The sequence below is a fragment of the Psittacula echo genome, assembly GCF_963264785.1.
Source record: "Psittacula echo genome assembly, chromosome: 16".
NCBI lineage: Eukaryota > Metazoa > Chordata > Aves > Psittaciformes > Psittacidae > Psittacula > Psittacula echo.
Genome location: NC_137752.1, coordinates 4,241,886 through 4,262,701, shown reverse-complemented (window position 1 = coordinate 4,262,701; position 20,816 = coordinate 4,241,886). Strand labels below are relative to the sequence as shown.

The following is a 20,816-nucleotide window of genomic DNA, read 5'->3' as shown; positions in this document are numbered from 1 at the left end:
ATATTTGACCAGAACAGGAGGATCATGATGACAACTAGATTCACCTGCTTAATGCTAATAGCTGTTGTGGGAGCTACTGCGAGCGAGACACAGGAACTGGAAGGCAATGACGAGGAAACAGAACAGGAATTCATTTATATGAACAGATATAAGCGTTCCAGTGACACACAGGACAAATGCACTTACACCTTTATTGTACCTCAACAGAGAGTGACGGGTGCTATTTGTGTCAACTCTAAGGAGCCTGAAGTTCTACTTGAAAACAGGGTAAATAAACAAGAATTACAGTTACTTAACAATGAACTTATTAAACAAAAGAGACAAATAGAAACTCTCCAGCAACTGGTAGAGGTGGATGGTGGGATTGTTAATGAGGTCAAACTCTTAAGAAAAGAGAGCAGAAACATGAATTCTCGTGTCACACAACTCTACATGCAGTTACTACATGAAATTATACGAAAACGCGACAATGCCTTAGAACTTTCTCAACTTGAGAATAAGATTTTGAACCAAACTGCAGATATGCTACAACTTGCAAACAAATACAAAGACTTAGAGCACAAGTACCAACATTTGATGTCGATTGCCAATAATCAGTCAGTAATAATTGCCCAACTGGAAGAACACTGTCAGAAAATGCCGTCCGTGAAGCCACTGCCACAAACTCCACAGCCACCAAACAAAGTGTACCAGCCTCCTACTTACAATCGCATTATCAACCAGATATCTACTAATGAGATTCAGAGTGATCAGAACTTAAAGGTCCTGCCACCTACCTTACCAACTATGCCTGCAGTTACTAGTATTCCAACTTCAACTGATAAACCATCTGGTAAGTAATACTATCAATATGTCTACATTAGTTTATGCTAATATTCAGTGGGTAACATTTTAATTGTAATATCAAAAATGTAGACAATTTATTTAGCAAAATAAATGCAAAAGAATTATTTTGAACTGAACTAATTTCTTAGATCTAACCTTGTCTGTGTATCTACCTGGTGTATTTTTAATACATGTTGTAGTACAAGCACAGAATGAAAGCAAAAAAAGAAATCTGACTATCAGATACAGACACACTAACCCCACAGATCTTTCTCCTGTTAATTTGCCAGGGCAAATCCACCATCTATACTGCATGTATGAGATAAAAAAGAGCTGCAGAAAAATCTCAGTCACCAACAGTCAATGATCTGAATTTTCTTTACCTGTGCCTGTAATTCATGACATGTGAAGGGGCTTGACAGTTTCTGTGTAAACATTTATGAAGTTATTTATTACAAGTCTGTTGATATAGCATGTGGTAATTTTTTTGCTTATGTAACTCAAAAAGTAATACGTTAACTGTTCCACACCTCACACAGGCCACTTGTGCTCCAAAGCAGGAGCAAAGGGAAGCAAGTGGTAGAATACTAAGGGATATTATACAGCCCTCATTAAGAGTCTTAAGAGTTCTGCCATAAGCAAGATTAGAGGCATCTGAACTCACATTAGAGATGAGCTGATCTACATGATCAAGAAGTAAAGTATCCAGTTTCACCTATGGTTCCACATATTTCAAAATAAAACAGTTCAAGGATTACGTGTCTCACACAAGAGAATTCTATTCTGCAGTGTGGCAACATGTACTTCAGAAAAAAGATAGAGAACCCATAGCCAACTGAAAGACTTGAAACACAGTAATGCACATGAACTGCACTCAGTATATTTCAAGGCTATGTGCAACACATTCCAAATGACATCAGCAAACTCTTTAGAATTATCGAACAATGCAACTGCCACATTAAATCAAAACAAAACAAACAACCAAGAAAACCCCAAACAACTTACTTCTCCAGGGAAATATCCACAACGAGAGAAACTTGAGCAGGCATTTCAGTCTAAAGCCTATAGGATTGCCTCTTAAATAATTACACTGTGACTCTGATCTCAAGCTAGGTTCAAGCTTAGTACAGTGTTTTCCTACCTTTCTGTAAGTGAAGTATCTTTCAAGCATTCCTTTAAGACCTTTTTCCTTCCTGTTACACTCTTTTGAAAACTTATTAATCAGTGCACATCCTCCTCATGCTTTTGAAGTACCCAAATTGGAGCCAAGGCTGCACTATCACACACCAGAACAGAAAAGTTACTTCACATGCACAGTAGTTTCGTTGATCTGTCCTTATACAGCATTTTCCTTTCTTGCAAAACAAACCCTTGATTCCTGACTAACTTGCAATCCTGTAGAATCCCTAGATTCTCACCTGAGGAAGTGCTGCTTATCCAGCTACTTTTCATGTCCATCTCCAGAGGTCCCTTCCAAAGTCCATGATGCTAAGATAAGATTTGACATCTCCTACTTCAGAACAAATCGTTATTATGACAATGATCTAAACCAAGACAGTAATTTAGAAGTCTTTCTCTATCCATATTCACAAAGGTAAGCCAGAACAACTAGCCAAGTAACCCAAAATAATGTGCCTGATTTGAGAGGCAAGGTTTAGAACAGTGTCTTGTTAAAAATGCATTAGAAATGTTTGAAGTGTCGCATATTTCAGAGGCATTACAGACTAAGATGACTGCACAATAACACATTGGCAGTAAATAATAAAAACATGACGTAAATTAATTAAAGAACCCCAGTCTCATAGCAAAATGCTCTAGAGAAAAGAAACTGAAAGAATGCATTATAAAATGTGGGCATCATCATTGGATATGAAGTAACTTCAGAGATACATACTTTCGAATAGGAAAATTAATTTCTCTGCAAGGACCAGTGTCATGCTTTCAGCCACACATTTCTCAAAGTCTCATTTTATGAGGCATAAAACCAACCCAGTGTTTCTGTTGCTGGTTCTTTGCAAAAATAAAGGAAAGGGTACAAAAAATCCACTTGGTTTTTATTCTGGTAGAAGAATCTGCAATTTTATCCATAAGTCATTTATTTCAAGTTCTTATTTGTGAATTTTTGTTTCCCACTCATGCCCAAAAGAACAAGTTGCGTAAGTTTAATTCTGTCTGAAAAATACATGTACACAACACTGAAATGCTACAGAAAAATAATCAGTCAATAGCCAGTAAGTCACCTAATGTCAACACCAGAGATTCTTCAAAATAACTACAGTTGTATTTCATTCCCTTATAACTAAGCAAAATATGAATTCCAAGTGAAATTTCTATAGTTCTTTTTAGGAAGACTGCCCCTTAGACTTGCTTGAAAGGGCTAAAAACCTAATAAAAGACTTCAGAATGAAATGGTTTAGCTGTTACACTAACCACTCCTCTTTTCTGGGAGTTATTACCCCGGGGGTTTGGGGTGGGATGACACACCAAACCCCAACAACTTTGCATGTGCTAATGCCCAACAATTACAAGATTTATTATGCCAATGCAAACAGCAGACGTGGTTTATCTACAGTGGGTTTTAAGTTTATAACATCACAAAGGCCCCCAGGGTCAATAATTCAAGTAAATGTGAAGCAGCAGTTTACCAGAGTGTAGAATTCTACACACAACAGGACAAATACTATTATGTGAAGCACTGCTATATTTTCTGTATAAAACAGACTTACACAAATAGCTTACCAAAATACTGCTTTGTATAAATTTGCCAGTGCAACCTTGGAAGATGACGAGACCCAAAATAAATGAAAGCTGAACTGGAAAACTAAATTAATTTGATTCATCATCCTCATCCAACAAATCAACAAACCTTTTTCTGGGAACAAAACATTTAGCCATCAGTTGTATCACTTATGAAATGCATGTTTCCTTGTGCAACTGCTACACAACACATTATTCCTAGAAAAACATGCACACAAACCAGTTGATTATACTCTGCCAGATAAAACTTGCAGGTAAACATTTTAAGCCCATGATGCATTATAAAAAAATAAAGTTAAACACTTAAATAATAAACAGCGAACATAAATGCTAAGGTTAATGCAATATTAACATATGGTTTATGTTAATGTTATATGGTCACACACTATTTCAAAAGAGGCATTAGCATACAAAAATAAACATACGAAATAAGAGATTCATTATAAATTCATACCTATAATTATGGCTTAATGAAGCAGATGTTTTAAACCGATATATCCTTCAGGATAAAAAGATATACTCAGAGAAATTAAGGCAAGAGCTGAAAATCTAAATTAATTTTGGTATGAGTATTCACTGAGGGGATACTTTGTGTTCCTGTGCTAAGTTAGTGGCAAGGAGGATATTCTGCAGGATTTACCTCAAAAAGGAAATGTTGATAGGACAGGTTATAAAACCAACGAAAGAAATGAATACTAACAAACTGCAAGGAGTAAAGCACATCCACAAGAGTTCTAAAGGAAACTGAATACAAAACAATTAACTCAGTGCCTATGCCGACGGAGTCCTAGCTAACATACAGTTTATATGAATTTCCAGACAGCACTGAACAGGTTTCCTACTCAATGTGTTTAAATTAAGCTGCTACAAAGTACAAAGAAAGAACTTCACATAAACAATAAAAATCCCTTAATTAAGTTTTGTTGTTTTTTTTCTTCCATGAGGCAGAGCTAATTGTGGTGCCTGACAGAGATCTGTGCTGGGGCCCACTGTCATCAGTGAGCTCCCCTTTCACTTCCGATTTCAGATGATAAATATCAGACTACACACCTCAGTCGAAGTTCTGGAAAGTTAGTATCTGACAAGAACACACCTATCATGGAAAAGTAGCAGCAAACTCTGCTTTGAAGTATTTATAATAGTTCATCTTAAAGCACGTTCAGAGAAAAGATTCATGTGCAGTAGAGCACTGTTGCCATGTGGCCTAGAAAGAAACTGCAAGATTAGAAAGCTGTAAATGCCACATTGTACACTGCTATATATTTATTTTAATGAACATGATCAAAGATCTGTGGTTAACTATTTCAGGAGTTTCTTTAACAATGACTTTGAACTGACATGTTCTTTTATTTGTTTTTATCATTTCTTAAGGTGATAACAGCAACCTTACATTGTCAGTGTTGCCAGTTCCATTGTTAATGTCTGCGTCAATGACAGTTTGAGGGATCCAAAAGCTAAATTTCTCCAGGACTAAAAGAAAGTCAAACTTGCTATTTTGTTTTCTAAACAAAATTACTAGTACTTATATATGGGGTCCTTCACATTGAGTTTCTTCGAAGATATAATCAAACCTTATAAGTGCAGCTGCTTTAAAAAAAAACCAAAACAACATCTACCTTTATCCGTAATTCATTGTGAAATGCTCTAGAAATAAAGTTACAACAAATCAACCTGTCTGAAAACATTTAGTGGACACTGTACCTTCAATAAGAGGAAAAGCAAATGCACTATTCAGAAGAAGAAAACATACTGTAAAAAGCTCCCAATTCAAATACCGCCCTGATATAAAAATATGCTCAACAGCATTTTCATGCATAGTCCTTCTGTTTTGACACAGGGCCCTGGAGAGACTGTCTACAAGCATTAGAAGATGGCCACGACACAAGCTCCATCTATCTTGTAAAGCCAGAAAACACAAACCAGCTTATGCAGGTCTGGTGTGATCAACGGCATGACCCTGGTGGCTGGACAGTCATTCAGAGACGGCTGGATGGGTCTGTCAACTTTTTCAGGAACTGGGAGACATACAAGGTTAGGACAAGTGAGCAGTTTAATATTTTCTACCCTCTAAAAAAATTGGTAAAGTTAATTTAAAGAGGGATTTTACAGTCTGGCCAACAGCTTACTTGAAAAGGAACTTGTGTGTTTACCTTTCCAGAAGAGGAAGTCTCCATAAAATAAGTTACTGTGGTTTTCTACTTAAGAATAAACTTAGATTTACCATTAAACCAGATGCACATTATTAACATGCTTCTCCTGCTTCCTTTGCAGCAAGGATTTGGTAATATAGATGGAGAATACTGGCTTGGACTAGAAAATATTTATTGGTTAACAAATCAAGGCAATTACAAACTGCTCATAACAATGGAAGACTGGTCAGGTCGAAAAGTATTTGCTGAGTATGCCAGCTTCAGACTGGAGCCAGAAAGTGAATACTACAAGTTGAGACTGGGACGCTACAACGGCAATGCAGGAGATTCCTTTACTTGGCACAACGGCAAACAGTTCACCACGCTGGATAGAGATCACGATGTATACACAGGTACAAGGTCCCTTTCCACTGCCCTGGGTGTTTTTTTTGCTCTAAGTTTTTTCATTTACTCACAAGACTGAACTGGAGCTTTCTTTTACAGGTAATTGTGCTCACTACCAGAAGGGAGGATGGTGGTACAACGCATGTGCTCATTCAAACCTCAACGGAGTCTGGTATCGTGGAGGACACTACCGCAGTCGGTATCAGGATGGTGTTTACTGGGCTGAATTCCGGGGGGGATCATATTCACTAAAGAAAGTTGTCATGATGATAAGGCCTAACCCTAACACATTCCACTGAAATAATTCTTCTCTTGGTTTGCTTTCTTGTTCTAAAAATCACATGAAGCTATGATGTTATTACCTGAAATTATCTTTTCAGAAGTGAGGAATGTAAGATATTGTACATTTATTGCTAAGATATGAGGGTTTGTATATTGTATTTTCAAGAATCACTCCAGGAAAAAAACAGCTGAAGAAAAAAAAGGAACTGAAATGATGTAACATTCTGAACACCTCTCGGTACTAAATGTAGTTACATTCAGCCTTTTAGAACTGGCAGTTTAGGTGGACTGTAGATAAACTGTCTGGTGTTTATTCCCTGTAAATTAAGTTTGGATGGTAAAAATACTGCCACAACGTTTAAATATTTTTGTATGTTATGTATAAATATTCTCAAATACAGAACTGTACAGCAAGAGTTTTATTATTATTATGAGAAATCATTTGACACAGGAAATCATATCCTTTGAACTGTGTAGCTGGTATATGTACATTAGTGTGATTATTCTGATTTAATCTGTGTTAACTGCCATGAATAAAGTTAGTACTACATAATTTGATTTGGAGAGCAGATTGTAACAAATCTAGTCTTTCCCTTCAATTTGAGCATTTTAATAATATGCTCCTATAAATCAGAATTCACATTTGAAACAGATATTTTAGATTAAATACACTAATGGTGTGTCTTACCAAAATGAAGTTGCTACTTGCATATGGAAATAAATCCAGATTTACAACAGATAGAAGGTGCTATATAGCCAACATGTTATACTACACAACAACTGTCACAGGATTTTGTACCTGACTTCAGTCATTACCTGCTGTGTAGCCTCTGTAATCAGAAATGGCTGGATATAAATTAAAGGGACTATCCAACTTTGCAGGCAAATGATGGATACCGATATATAAGCTATTTAATATCCTTAGCCAGTAGCTGAAAATTATATAAAGAAGTTACCTGTAGCCAGGAGAAGTTATATTTATCATATTTCACAATTATATTACTGTCAAATTATTAGAGATTTACTCATCTATGTAGTAGTCAGTCACAACTATGAAATATGGACAGGGATGATTCTAATACTGTTCTGAGGTAGGTTTCTAGAGCAGATTGCTGTAACACACTACTACAAAAAACAGAAGTTAAAGACTGCATATGAGAGGGACAGCAAAAGCCCCTGGAAGTTCAATGTATTTTCCAGTAAGCCTGTCAGATACTGTACATTTGTGTGTATGTGCTTGCACACTTTTTCCCCTTATTACCTCACCACTTCTTTCCAACAGTATGATGTACATTAAACTGATGTGTGATGTAGCATGTGTTGTATATAACTGAAGGTAGGGTTTTTAATATATGACCCCTGTAATACTGTAATCCTTTAATAAAGCAACGAATGTTATTTTGACATGTTCAGATTTCATCCTGTTTTAGTTCAGATTATTAATTGGAAAAGAACAGATAATTGCTTAATTCCACACCACTTTGCCTCATGGCTCAAATCAGTTGCGTATCAACTCTTATATGCAACTACTGTTACCATGTAAGAAGTGTGCAAATATGGCAACATATTTCAGCTGAGAAAAATACTAAATTTCCACAAATCCCAAAGAGGAAGAACATTTTGTAGGTCATATGAAAACCCTGAATTTTCAAACAGTATTGAAGCTTTATCTGTCACTGGTTTATCTAGTGGACTCTGGGAAACAAGTTTCAGGTAAGAAATATTTAACGCAAGTGTGGAAAACTTTACTTTAAAAGAGCACTAACATCACTTAGTCCTTGCAATCACAAGGGAGAGGCTCTCTGATGTATGAAACCTGAGGTGCAATATATGCAGGGTTCATACAGCTAAAGCACAAGGCAGAATGATGTTAGATGAAGAAAAAGGTTGCATTTAGAAGTGGAGTTTAGGGTTCATACCAATACTTTAAAATGTTTAAGACAAATCTTTATGGTGTATTCTGTTGGTTATAACTTTGTCAAATATTAGTGACTTGTGCTGAATATGATGGGAATTCCAGATTTAGTTTGACTTTTTTTAAAATACATTCTTTCTGGAAGTCATATTTACACAATGTTCAACACAATTACTTCAACAGGACCATGCTCTGCATACGTGGACTGATACAGAAAAAGCACCGCATATGTCTCTTCTTGGTCACTGAAAGTAACTGCAATAAATTATCTTTAAGTTTACAATATTGCTTCCAGAACACATGGTTGAATACTTCTTAGATTAACTCTTCCTTTTAGAAACCTCATCACTAGGAAGACATTCCAGTGTCTGAATGGCCTTGTTTTAACGGGAACCTGGGTTTTGCAGTGTTACTCAGGGATGCTAGCACAGTTCAGCAATGGGCAGGAACTGCAAGTTAGAGCCACTGGGGAAATAATGACACAGTGTGCCTACATGAATAATACAAGGGAATACTGAAAAGATAAGTCAATGGATTGAACTGACTGTTCAGTTTGTATCTCTTTTCAAAGTATTTACAAGAAACTGACACAAACCAACAACTACAGGTTAGAGATGCCAAGTTACGAGGAATCTGAAAAAACAGTACAGCAAAAATGACAGCTACAGGAACAAGGTCTTAAATCATGCTGCAACCAAAGACACTTCTGAAATGCAATGCTCTTGTAAATGCTGTCCTCTTGATGTCTTCAGAAAAGACACTTATATTTTCAGATGTCAGTAATGCACGAAACTTCTGCAAGTCAGAGATCCTAGACAGTGTACAGCTTAAAAACCTTCATCAGATCCATGTTTTTAAAATATGAAATTAAGTGAACCATACCTTCTCGCTACAGCCTTCTGCAGGTGCCCAACATGCTACATTAGTGCTTGGCAGTCAGAAGGAGCTCCAGATAAAGAAAGCAATTGTTCACACTCACCTAAATATGGAATAGTAGGAACCATTTTTAAGCTTCTGATGTACTCTCGTGTCCTTTTATAATTATCTTCCTTAGAGAGTAGATAGTCTAACTTCTCAAAGGTGGTCTTGTCTTTACGATTCAGAAGCTACAGAGAAAAAATGAAAGAGAGCATAAAATTTTAAGATGAATCCACACAAAAGAAAAAACAAATAATAAAATTTGTTGACTCACACGCAGTAAATGAAAGCACAGTTGAGTTAGGATTAAATTCATCATCATTAATGCTTCTGTATTTGTAATAGGTCTTTATTCTTCCTTTCTGGCAATGTATTAATTTTTATTAATAGACACACAATGATTTGGACAATGGGATACTGATACACACTCTGTAAGAGGGTCTTTTAAGATTACTTATCAAGGGAAGTTCTCTCAAGTATATGAACAGTGGCTTCTAGACCAGATAGGAAATATTAATGTATTTTGGTGCTGCAAAACCAGGACTTATAAAGAATCTTCCAGAAATGCAATGTGACAGTTCAGAAGAACTCAGAAAACTTCAGAACTCAAACAGGACCAAAAAGACAATGGTCAAGAAATAACTTACGGCCCAGGTTTTGGTCAGTCTGAAGATGGGTGCACTTTGCAGTGCTGACACCACAGACATAAGAGAATGAAGGTTATTCAGTTCCAGAAGCTTCTGAAAAAAGGGAATACTAGCTTTTAGCACGTAAAAAATCAAAGCAGAATTGATTAATCTCAAAGTTGCATTAATAAAATACAAAGTTTCACTCAATGACTGCAGACAACACTACGCAAAGGTACAAGATTAATTACATTGAACTGGGCAGTTTTATTTAACGCAGTAAAACCAATAGATGTCATACCCATCTTATTCATGTGGTACAACATAGCAAATATGCTAAAAAAAGAATGTTAGCTTTTGTAATCCAACAACAGCCCACAGGAGCAGTCAGAAACAAAAAGGAAGTAAGATTTTGAATGATAGTACAAGAAATTTGCACTTACTTTAGCTATTTTCACAAAGTGGCTCAGTATTTCTGCCCTTATTTTTAAGGTCTGTGCTGTTAGTATTTCTCGTACAACCCAAAAGCTGACCTATAAAGTAAACACATATAACAAAAATATTCTTAAGTTTTAATTCATAGGAGTTGTTCTACTTAACTTTATACTCGAAGTCAACTGTCAAACAGTACCTGTTCATCACAGTAATTAAGTCATTTACCTGGTTAAACCTCCTAGTAAAGGCAACAATATTTGGAGCGAGGATATGTTTTTCTTTCTTATTCCATCCACAGCTTGCTAGTTCCTAGGAAACACATTTAAAAATTGCCTTACAAATCCATAATGTTTAAAAACATTTTAAAGTGTAAAAACTGATACATGACAGAAACAGCTATCAGAGGATTAGTAAAACCGATTTCATGACTAGTCTAAGCAAACACGTCTGTGTTTTCCTGATGTATATAAATGATGTGATTTGTGTGTTCCCTGATACTAGAAAAAATAGGCATTAATATTCACATACAGAAAGCCCCAGCAATCAGCCACAACTGATGGCTCTGAAGTTTTATTCTGTATTGATTATTTCAGTCCAGGGTTCCCTCATATGAGCAACTCTGCAGACACAGGAGTAAAGACTTTGTTAGTTTCTGAACCTTACCTGGTTCAGAACTGAAGCTTGAAGTTAAACATATCAATAAGCAAAACTAGTAGTAGTTAAAGAGTACAAAATTCAGCAGTGCAACTACAGGTAGTAACCTAGCTGTTGTTCCCGAATGTCATACTCGTTATTACAATTAGTAAAACTTCCATGCATACACTACAGCCAGAAAGAAAATGTCGATTTTCCAACAGTTATTTCAGGCAGTTGCAAACATATTTAGACAGCCTGGCTCTTTTTAACTACAGATTCAAGGTACCACCTATCTATACAGTCTTTATATTCAGATGTGACAAGAGGGAGATACATACGTACTGGAAATGAGTTCTCCATAACACCAGTTCTAAGTCACTCTTCTGTTTTTAGAACCACGAATTTTAGTTTCAATCAAAATGTTCAACTTTCCAAATGTATGCTATTAACTTTAGATGCCTTCACATGAAAAGGCAGAGAGAGCCAAAGAGAATTCTGCCTCTGTAAAGGACTTTGTACATTCTGATAAACAGAGCACACTCTCGAGATGTGGAGGTCTGCATGTTCCCATGTGAGCACCAGGAAAAGCATTTCCTGTTCCAAACGTATTTTGTATCCCAATGTTCCAAGCATTTAAGCCTTCTGCAGATAAAAATGCCAATTCACATCTGTCAAGACGCAGATCCTCCACGTGATCTCATCTTAAGAGTCTGGAAATCACATGCTGATGTGGAAAAATCTCAGTCACTCTCATAGGGACAGCAGAATTTACATTTATCACAAAAATGGAAAAGGTCAGTAACCTAACGATATTCAGCAGTTGCTAAAGGGCTAGTGAGCAACAATGGAAAATCCTGTGCATGGTAAAATCATTCGACTAGGTTTAAGATTTGGACTGAACAGGAAGATTGATAAGAGTAAGTGATCCAACACGCCCCTGCTGAATTTTTTCTAATACTGCTAAAATGTACTGTGTTCTAGAATTACACTTCATCTTTTTGTATGGAAGGATGCAGGCAATTTCCCCAATGCACACAGCCGTAAGAAGCTTTCTAATCAAGCATGCAAGAAAACCCTGAAATCTGTGGAGTTTGCAACTTCCAGAACTTTGAAATAACAAAAACAGAACAAACCCTAAAAGTTACCTTGAAATGTAAGCATAGTTATTTCTGCTGGAGAACAAAGAGTTGTTAATCTTATCAAACTCTTGGAAAGGAACATGCAGATGCGTTTTTTAGTAACAGCTCAATCAAGAAGCCGAAAAGCACCTCAGTAACCACTAGATTTAAAGGATGTTTGTGTGAGATAAGTCTTGGCAAGCAGAACTCCAAAATCTTAAGTCCTTCCATCCATGCATAAGCTTACATTAAAGACTAAAACCTGAAGAAAAATCAATATAATGCTCTTCCCCCAGACACAAAATTCAACAACAGGTTAAAGCAGACAGCCCAATGGTTGCTGACTAATGAGCTTACTCCATGCAATACAGGAAGGAAGACTAAAAAGGTAGAGTTCTGGCGTAAAATGGTAGACAACCATCTGCCCATGAACAATGCAAGAGACAGCAGTTATCTACATGAAACCCCGCAGGCCTCCGTGGGGTAGTTTATTAAAGGGTATCCACACTTATGGACACAGAAGAATGAGTACATTAACTGGATTTAAAAGGCTACAAGGCCTCAAACAAATGCAGACAGTTACAGACTATAAATAAATATTTGATCTGAAGAGAAAATTTTAGCCTTCTTAGTTTAATGGCTTACCTAATAACAAGAGGCAGGGAGATGACAAATACACAGACTGTATCTTGCTTTAAAACCTAGTCTTACAGTTGGCAGAACTTCACAATAGAAACAGATGTTTATTTTTGGCAATCAAACAATTAAGTTACATTGGTAACTGCAGTAACACAAAAGGCAGAAAATACAACTAAAAACTAATAGTTAATAGCAACTGCTACTTAGTCACAGACCTGTATTCTAGCAGAAGCTGAAAATACGACGTTGGGGTTTTTCTGACTATTTCTCACTAAATTACATCTACCTGCCAACCAGAGTAGCACTTCAGGAAATTTCAGTCCCAGAAAGCAAATTGAAGCAATGACAAATGGAAAGAAGAACAGCAAATCAGTATTTTGTTTCGCTATGAAATTTTATGGCACAGATATTTCATAGCAGTTAAAGCAAATGCAAAACCTACCTCAGGTTGTATAGCTTTAAATACTGGCATATCCATCAATGTAATCTGGCTCTGCAATAAAGATAAGTAATGTAATATGAAGAGCTAATAATCATGTATTTACATCTGTCTTTTAGTAACTACAACCTATACAGTCTCATTTTCTCCATAGACCAGAACTGACCAGACCTGAATGTGGCTTCCCCTGTCCAGGCTAACACATGACATGAAACTCCACCAGCCTGAGTGGCTACATGTTATTATATTCTCTTACATTTACCAGCTGTAACTAAGTGAAGGTTTTCAGTACCTGCAGCAGTCTAAGAGGGAAAACTTTGTTTGAAAGTCTTTCTGTTATGTAATAAAGGGCCCAAACACTAACAGCAGGAAGAATTATTTCCTTTCACACAGAAAGCATCATACGTTTTACATTCACTAGACTGGAAGACAATAAAGCATTATGATGTGTTAATTAGTTATGACTGGAATATGCTTTAAAGAGGTCATACACACATTTTCAGTCACTGATGAGCATGTTCGGATGAGACAATGGAATGCTTTTTCAAAGCAAATGATTTTGAAAAAACAGCATTTATAGAGCATTTTTAGCATCTGAGTGATAAAATATTTGAATTGCTCCAGTGACAGAATGACATTATGTATTTGGAAGTTAAGTTTATGTTTAACCAATAGGTTACACTGTGAGTGTATAAACCTACACAGCTTTTACCTTTGTAATTTACATGATTTAATATGTAAAAGAAACTGGCAAAAAACACTTCTTTGGATCTTTCCTCAGCAAAGCTTCTCTGATGACGATTTTGTTAGGCTAAGCCCAAAATAGCAAAAATTTGCTAATTCCCTCTCAAACTGCACCTTTGATCTAATTAAGAATTATAACTATTTATTTAAATGTAATTTAGTAAGATTCAATCAGAATCACCAAAAATGCAAAAGCAAAATTCAGTAGCAGTGACAAGCCAATGGTCTTTCTGTTGTATATTTGATCACCACCAGGGAACTTCTCCTCTGCTCCTTCTAAATTTTATAAAGGAACACAACACACTAAATTTGGAAATGACCCTAACTTGGCGCCATTCCCTTCCCTAAATATTTATATTCAATACAGAGATCCCATCTTCGATAGCTCTCTGTCCTGATGTCCAGTGACCAAACTGTAGTAGCTACAGTAAACCCAGACCAGTGGCTATTTTCCTTCTCCTCAGCTGAACTGCTTCAAGTTACCTGAAGCATTCAGACTACTACAGTCTTGAGTAACAAGAAATGATATGTGGAATTCACTGGCTGCTATTATTTATTGAAAACAGAAATGATCTGTTGCTCTGTGTGGAACAGAAGCAGAAAACATCACTTGAGCTGTCAACAGAAAACAGAATCACGGTAAACCAAGTATATGGTTTTAATGTGACACAGAGAAAACAGCTACTCTGGCTAAGAAAGCCTTGGTGTTAAAAGTTTGTGTGCTCATGTTAAAGTCAATATCACTTTTTTTGTGAACAGGTATTATACAAACTTACACCAAATGAAAGAAACATCACTTTGATGCCCAGAATACTAAAAAAAACATTCAACAAATTTCAGTAGCTTTCATCCTCACTCCTCCATGCTGCTAAGCAAGTTAACCTATAACTTAAAAACAAAGGGGCAAGCACAAGAAGTGTCCTGGACTTCTGCCATAAGTGCAGTTCTGCTTTCGGTTTAGTGCTGAAACCTTGTTATTAAGGAATACAAATTGTTTCCTCTCTACGAGCTTCTTTCCTGCTTTTAAGAAACTAAGTTTTCTGAGAAACTGATGTTCCAGAACAAAAGATGAGTATTTGTGGTTCCAATTTTATAGATACATATATTTGTAAATACACATATATATGTAAAAAAGGAATCAGGCTGTGGATAACTAACATCTTTAAACCTACGCTAAGGTCTTCAAAAACACCAGAAAAAAAATTAAATGGCTTTATACAGAAAAACAAATACGTCTGGTCAGGCCAGCGCTGAATTATTAAATCCCAATACATGTTATTTTGTTCAAGTTCATAGAAACAGAAATTGGTTTTCAAGAACAGTGGAAGATCATTTAAAAGATTTTTATTTTAAGAAAAAAGTTTTATGTATTTTTTAATATCCTGCAAGCCCTGAATATTATACAAGCTTAAATGCAAAACCCATTTCTACTTACTGCAAACTCCTCAGGAGTTACTTTCAACACATCAAATACAACTGCATCATAGCTTTTATTGGCATAGTCTGAACTCCGCCCTTCCAGAGAATCTGAGCTGCTACTACCCTACAAAGAGAAAGTATTTGGCTTATCTGCAGAACAATAAATTTCATGTCAAATTCAGCAAATAAATACATGTAAAAATATTAAGAAATGACAAGAAAATAAGAACTTCAAAAAGCTTCAGGCACTGAGTTATAAAATTCAGTTTACATGGTTCATCAGTGTTTCCAACTCACTTTCCTCTGCAAAAACTACAGTGGCATTCAATTTTAGTAAGTTTTCAGTTTTAGAAAGCCATTTTTAAAATCATGAACTAGATAGAAAGCACTGTCACACAAAAGGAAACCTGTTGGAATCTTGAAGACTCATATTGAATAGAAATTGTAAAATTAAATATGCAAGGTAGAGTGGCTAGATACCAATCATGCTGCTCTATCCATAACATAATAAAAAAAGAAAAACCTGTCATATCCTGAAATTTAACCCAGTGTAAGCTGCAGGGTACTTCAGAATAGTACTCTGTGCGTCTTGCCTTAAAAGTTAGTGCCTTGCATTCCTTTTGAAGCTTCTCTCCTTGGGCTCCAATGCAGGCACTTGAGGCTCATTTTCCTTTCTTCAAAGATAATGTGATTTAATAATAATAGCATTATTTTTCTCTTTTTTACCTTAAAACTACATACTGAATAAAAGCTTAGGCATGTAAAATCTTAAGCCCTTACACCTCACTGAGGTTATTTGTTCGCTAGATGAACATTGTTTCCAAAACAAGATGTTTTGGAATCCTAACCAATTGTGACTTGTAATTCTCACTTAAAACTGACTTGGTAGCAAAGAAATATAAGGTGATAAATGAGATCTGATTATTTTTCTTTCTGTACAAAGTATCTGGGGAACTACTGATTAGGAAGCCTGACATTTGTACTTGGCAAAACCAAGAAGAGAATAAAGAAGAGCTAGATTCAAAATGTCATCTTGAGAGAATGAAAACCTGTTTCTGTTAGCCTGAGGGCATTTATACTATGCTTGAGAAAATAATCCTCTGCAAAGCACAGCTGTATTATGTACTTTTTATTTTCCTGTAAGACTTTTAAAGATCAGCTCACTACTGAAGCAGCTGACTTGTTTCATGAAAATCAGGACAACTGCTTTGACAGGATTAAGTTCTGTGTGCAAAAGGCATAACTACGATGGAAAAACTTGCTTCACACAGCTCTTCAGCTGTCTGAAGAGATGAAAGGTTTCAAACGGGGAAGAATTTCAACAAAATGTTACCTTTTTTAAAAAGCAAAAGGTACCTTCAATCATATATGTGCTTTACTGGGCAAGTTTTACTGTAGCTGATTAATGATATTTCATCATAATATTACATGAAAGAAAGAAACCAGAAAAACTTGGTAGGGAAACTAATTTTGAACAGTCTTCAACTGGCTGTCAGCTGTGCACAGCAGCTCAACATCAAATTAGATAACTTTTGGAAGCAGCACAACAGAGCTGCCTGGTCTTCAAAAAACAAACCAACTGGAATATTTCTGACTGGCTCTGTTTAGATGGTATGTTACATTGTTCCTAACATATTAATAATAAAAGGCTGCTGTAAATTACAGAGTAACAGGTCAAAAATGCTATTTCAGACTAATCTAAATGAGTAACCATCATCAACAACAATAAAACAAATTAGTTGTGAACACTGAGAACCATGAAGTGTGTCAAAAACTACACCCGTTGTAAGAAAGAGGACTGACATGACTAGTAGTGGAAGGGACTTCTGTGAAAGCTGAAACAAGTCAAGATATTCATTTTGATACAGGAGCTGACAAGACTAAGTAAGGAACTGTACCTCTGGAGTGGCGGAGGTGACCATCACATTGGCCATGAGCTCATTCCTTTTATACATGCTCTCCCCAAGATGCAGGAAGTTTCAGCTCAGCCCGCACTGGTGAGACAACATGATGAAGACAGAATTCCTGCAAAACAAATGCATTTATGAAGATGAATAAATAAAATTTAAGAACACCTAACAATACAAGAGATTTCATTGTCCTTTCTCAGAGAAAAGGACGTCAGACATAAGATGATCTTAGGAGCTAGAATCCCTTTTATCTTTCAGGTACTAACTGTGAAAGAGTGGAACTATTAACTTACTGAAAATACAGGTGCTTCCTCACTTTTTCCTGCTGATCACCTGAATTAGTCTCAAAACTAGGGATTTGAGTCCCAGTATACCTTCCTAATGTGCAAATCCTATTTGCAGCTGCTCAGACCTCAACTAGTATCTACACAGACAGATGCACCTGAAAAAGCATTTTACGTCAGGCCTCAAGGAACAGTTTTACAGGGAAGAGAACTGGCCAACATCATCCTTCTTAGCTGGAAGGATGAATCTCAAAGATCTCTGCTAATCCAGCAACAGCACTGATCGAAGCGAAACTTTTTCCAAACTGGATTAAGCAGACAGAGGCAGTTCCAAATTGGCTTCAAGTATGTGATGTACCTTAAGCTTCCTCCAGAAACCAAGACTGGACTGCAAAAAATTTGAGTATGTGGCACCATGAAAAAGCTGCCTCTATCCACTTGGATCAAATAACCTGTTCCAGAATCTCCAAGTATTTAGTGAACACACAGAAATACAAAGTGTTTAATGAAAACTACTGTTGATTGCAACAGTAATACTCGTATCTGAAAGAACCATTCAATCTTGAAATAAAGCACAAGTAATTCTGAGACAGTGTATTCCTGACTACTAAACAAAGGGAAGCATTAAGTATTTCTAAATACTTATCTCCTTGCTATCAGGAAATCAGTTTTCACCTTCTTGGATACATGTCATTATACACTAAATGATATACACTGTATGGACATAGGTGGATATATATTCGCAAACCTATGTTGCATCTCATTCAGAAAAAATAGAATTTGTATACAAATAGGGACAACTAACATGAGAACAACTAGGATTATAGACTTAATGCAGATAGCAATGGTACTCATGAAAGAATTACACATTTTTAAATAAAATCACTTAACTAGTGACAACAGATACTTCCAGAACACTGCCACCCAATGACAACTGAAACACTCCTTTTGGTCAAAATTTTATGTAAGGGGAAGTGAAGGAACCCTGAACAATTTTATTTTCAAATATACACAGCAAAGAAAAATTTGACCATAAGACTGGTGAAAATTTACAGCTAATAGATCATAATGATATAGTAGAAATTTTTCAGATACAGCATGTGCATTTCTGCACGTGTATAAGCATGTACACGCAAAACCTAACCACTGCTTATAGAACTATCAAGTCAGCTCAAGCTCTAATTCATTTTAAATTGAGAAAATAAACAGCATATACGGTGGCTGCATCACTCCCCACAGCACACATGGATGGACCCCAAGGCAACCACTGCCACAGACTCCTAGGTACCCTTCCAGCAAAATCTGCAGGTCCTCAAATAAGCAACTTAGGATTCTGCCACATCTCCCTTTGCATCCTCACCCTTTCCCACAACCCTCTGATCACACAAACAGGAAAATGCTAGGAAAGCAAGCAGCTGAGAATAAAAATAACCTCTTATTTTACTCCCTCGATAAAGATGAGGTCTTCACCCTACCTGTCACCTCCACAAGGCCTTACATGACAAAACAACTCCCCTCGCAATCTCATGGGCATACATGAAACAGATCAGTAACTCTATTTCAAATACTGCCAGAATCTCCTCAGTTAAACTTTTCAAGAAGTAATTCCCTTTATCTTGTGTCTTGATAAGATTAACTCGTATTTTGAGTACTAACAGACTGCAAAGTATTTCTAAGGTCTGGAGTTGCTCCCGTTAATAGTCCTTAGAGATACTGAAGTGGAAAGTAATTTTCATGATGTAATTTCTTTAAAACGTGGCATTTACATCAAGGCCACAAAAATATACTCGTCTCCTCCTTCTCCGCCTTTCTGACTCGGCTTTCCAGAGTGCGGGGGCTCAAAAATGCTCTGAAAGGGGAAAGAAAAATCCCATATGTGATCTTGTATCCTGACCAAGCTCAGTTTTACTCCAAGTTTTAACATTCAATAAACCAGAGAGACAGAAGTGCTTTAATCTCTGAAACAAAAAGCACTATCATACTTTTACCTTTCAACACCCAGTATATACAAAAACCTGCAACACGCTTTTCATTCTAAAATGGACCAAAATAGACATTTTTTTTCCAAAAAAAGTGTTTCAAATATAACACAAGCATTAAAAACGTACTGCTTTATCCTGAGTGCATGGCTTCTCCAAGATTCACAACTCCTATGGAAAAAACTTCCTTGTTTTCCTACCTTGAGGAAAGTCATAGGGAGCAATTATGCTTTTAATTTAAGTCCAAGTGGGTTTTATTCCACTGAAATCACCCAGTCATTTGAAGTATTTCCGCACTTGCTATCACAGGAGGTATTATTCTGCAAATGAAGTACCAGTGAAGCCACTACTAAGCATGTTGTAACAAAAGGCCGTCAGATTTTATGAAGAAAGATATTAAAAATAAAACCAAAGCTGCTCCCCCATACTTACATGTTGGCAATTAAAGGTAAAAAGTCACAAAAATGACATTTCTTTTCACTGCTTTTGCAACTTGTTCTTTCAAGTCGATCAGGTTAATCATTAAAATCATGCCTTATACAAACACTGCTAAAAAAAATACGAAAACAAAGAAAACTCTTATCTGTTTGTAGGGAGGGTTCACAGGTACACTGCAGTAGATCTCATTCACAGATTGCTAGAAGCAAAGTGGATAAATCAGGATGCAAACATACATACCACCAGAGGTTGTCTGTTCTTCCTTGCCAGTTTAACAAACCCATTTAGATGTGTAGCTGTCACTGAAGCAAGAGTGAAGACAGTGCAAGAACAACTGAAAAGAAAAACAAAACAGAAACCACCACCATCAAAACTGAGCACAAAAGTAATTCCTGTAGCCATTATTTTACCAGCATTTGTCAAATTTTGGCATTTATGGCACATAAGTGACATTCTTTGAAAGCAGAAATGCAATTTTACATTTCTGTTAGTAACACGCATGTAATCCAGTTACAATGACCGTAAGTTCATTCTCATTTCTAGTTACCCAACTCACAAGAAAGTCACTAAAAGGCTCTTAAGCACAGACATCACCTCTGGCCAAGGAAGTCCCTGTGCCCTAACACCTGAAAGCTAGCAGAGCCACCTGAGGAAGTCACTAACTGTTCACACTGCTCTCAGCAAACATCAGAATAACCATGTAAGCACCCACCGATAACTAGTGTTCTTACTGATTTTCTTGCAGGAGGAAATAATACTGAGCTAGACAGGCTTTCGATCAGACCTGGTACTGCTCTTCAGAGGACATGCTTTCCAGAATGTGGTATCTAACATCAGAATGATTGTCAGCAACTGAGATAAGAGAATAAAGAATACTGGAAGAATGTTGCTTTCTACCTCCAGCAAGATCAACAATAC

The 20,816-nt window shown here is 36.4% G+C and overlaps 2 protein-coding genes across 3 annotated transcripts in view; one reads left to right on the top strand and one right to left on the bottom strand.

Moving 5' to 3' along the window:
* The window catches only part of RALGPS1 (Ral GEF with PH domain and SH3 binding motif 1), a 65,040-nt gene extending 44,996 nt beyond the window's left edge, over positions 1-20,044 (bottom strand). The window contains exons 1-8 of one of the 2 annotated variants that reach the window (XM_080630691.1): positions 19,893-20,044; positions 17,186-17,312; positions 15,304-15,411; positions 13,128-13,178; positions 10,518-10,601; positions 10,301-10,390; positions 9,879-9,971; positions 9,293-9,419 (exon numbers count right to left, since the gene is read on the bottom strand). In XM_080630691.1, the coding sequence (XP_080486817.1) occupies positions 9,293-9,419; positions 9,879-9,971; positions 10,301-10,390; positions 10,518-10,601; positions 13,128-13,178; positions 15,304-15,411; positions 17,186-17,242 (610 nt within the window). In that variant the 5' untranslated portion in view covers positions 17,243-17,312; positions 19,893-20,044. Of the gene's footprint in view, positions 1-9,292; positions 9,420-9,878; positions 9,972-10,300; positions 10,391-10,517; positions 10,602-13,127; positions 13,179-15,303; positions 15,412-17,185; positions 17,313-19,892 lie in introns of those variants that run through there. The other variant, XM_080630692.1, reaches the window with a different exon arrangement.
* On the top strand, positions 25-6,415 carry ANGPTL2 (angiopoietin like 2; the record flags this gene model as incomplete). Its single annotated transcript, XM_080630625.1, has 4 exons — positions 25-832; positions 5,420-5,613; positions 5,854-6,124; positions 6,216-6,415. 4 exons carry the CDS (start codon positions 25-27, stop codon positions 6,413-6,415), a joined length of 1,473 nt encoding a protein of 490 aa, XP_080486751.1.
* Positions 20,045-20,816: the final 772 nt, after the last annotated feature.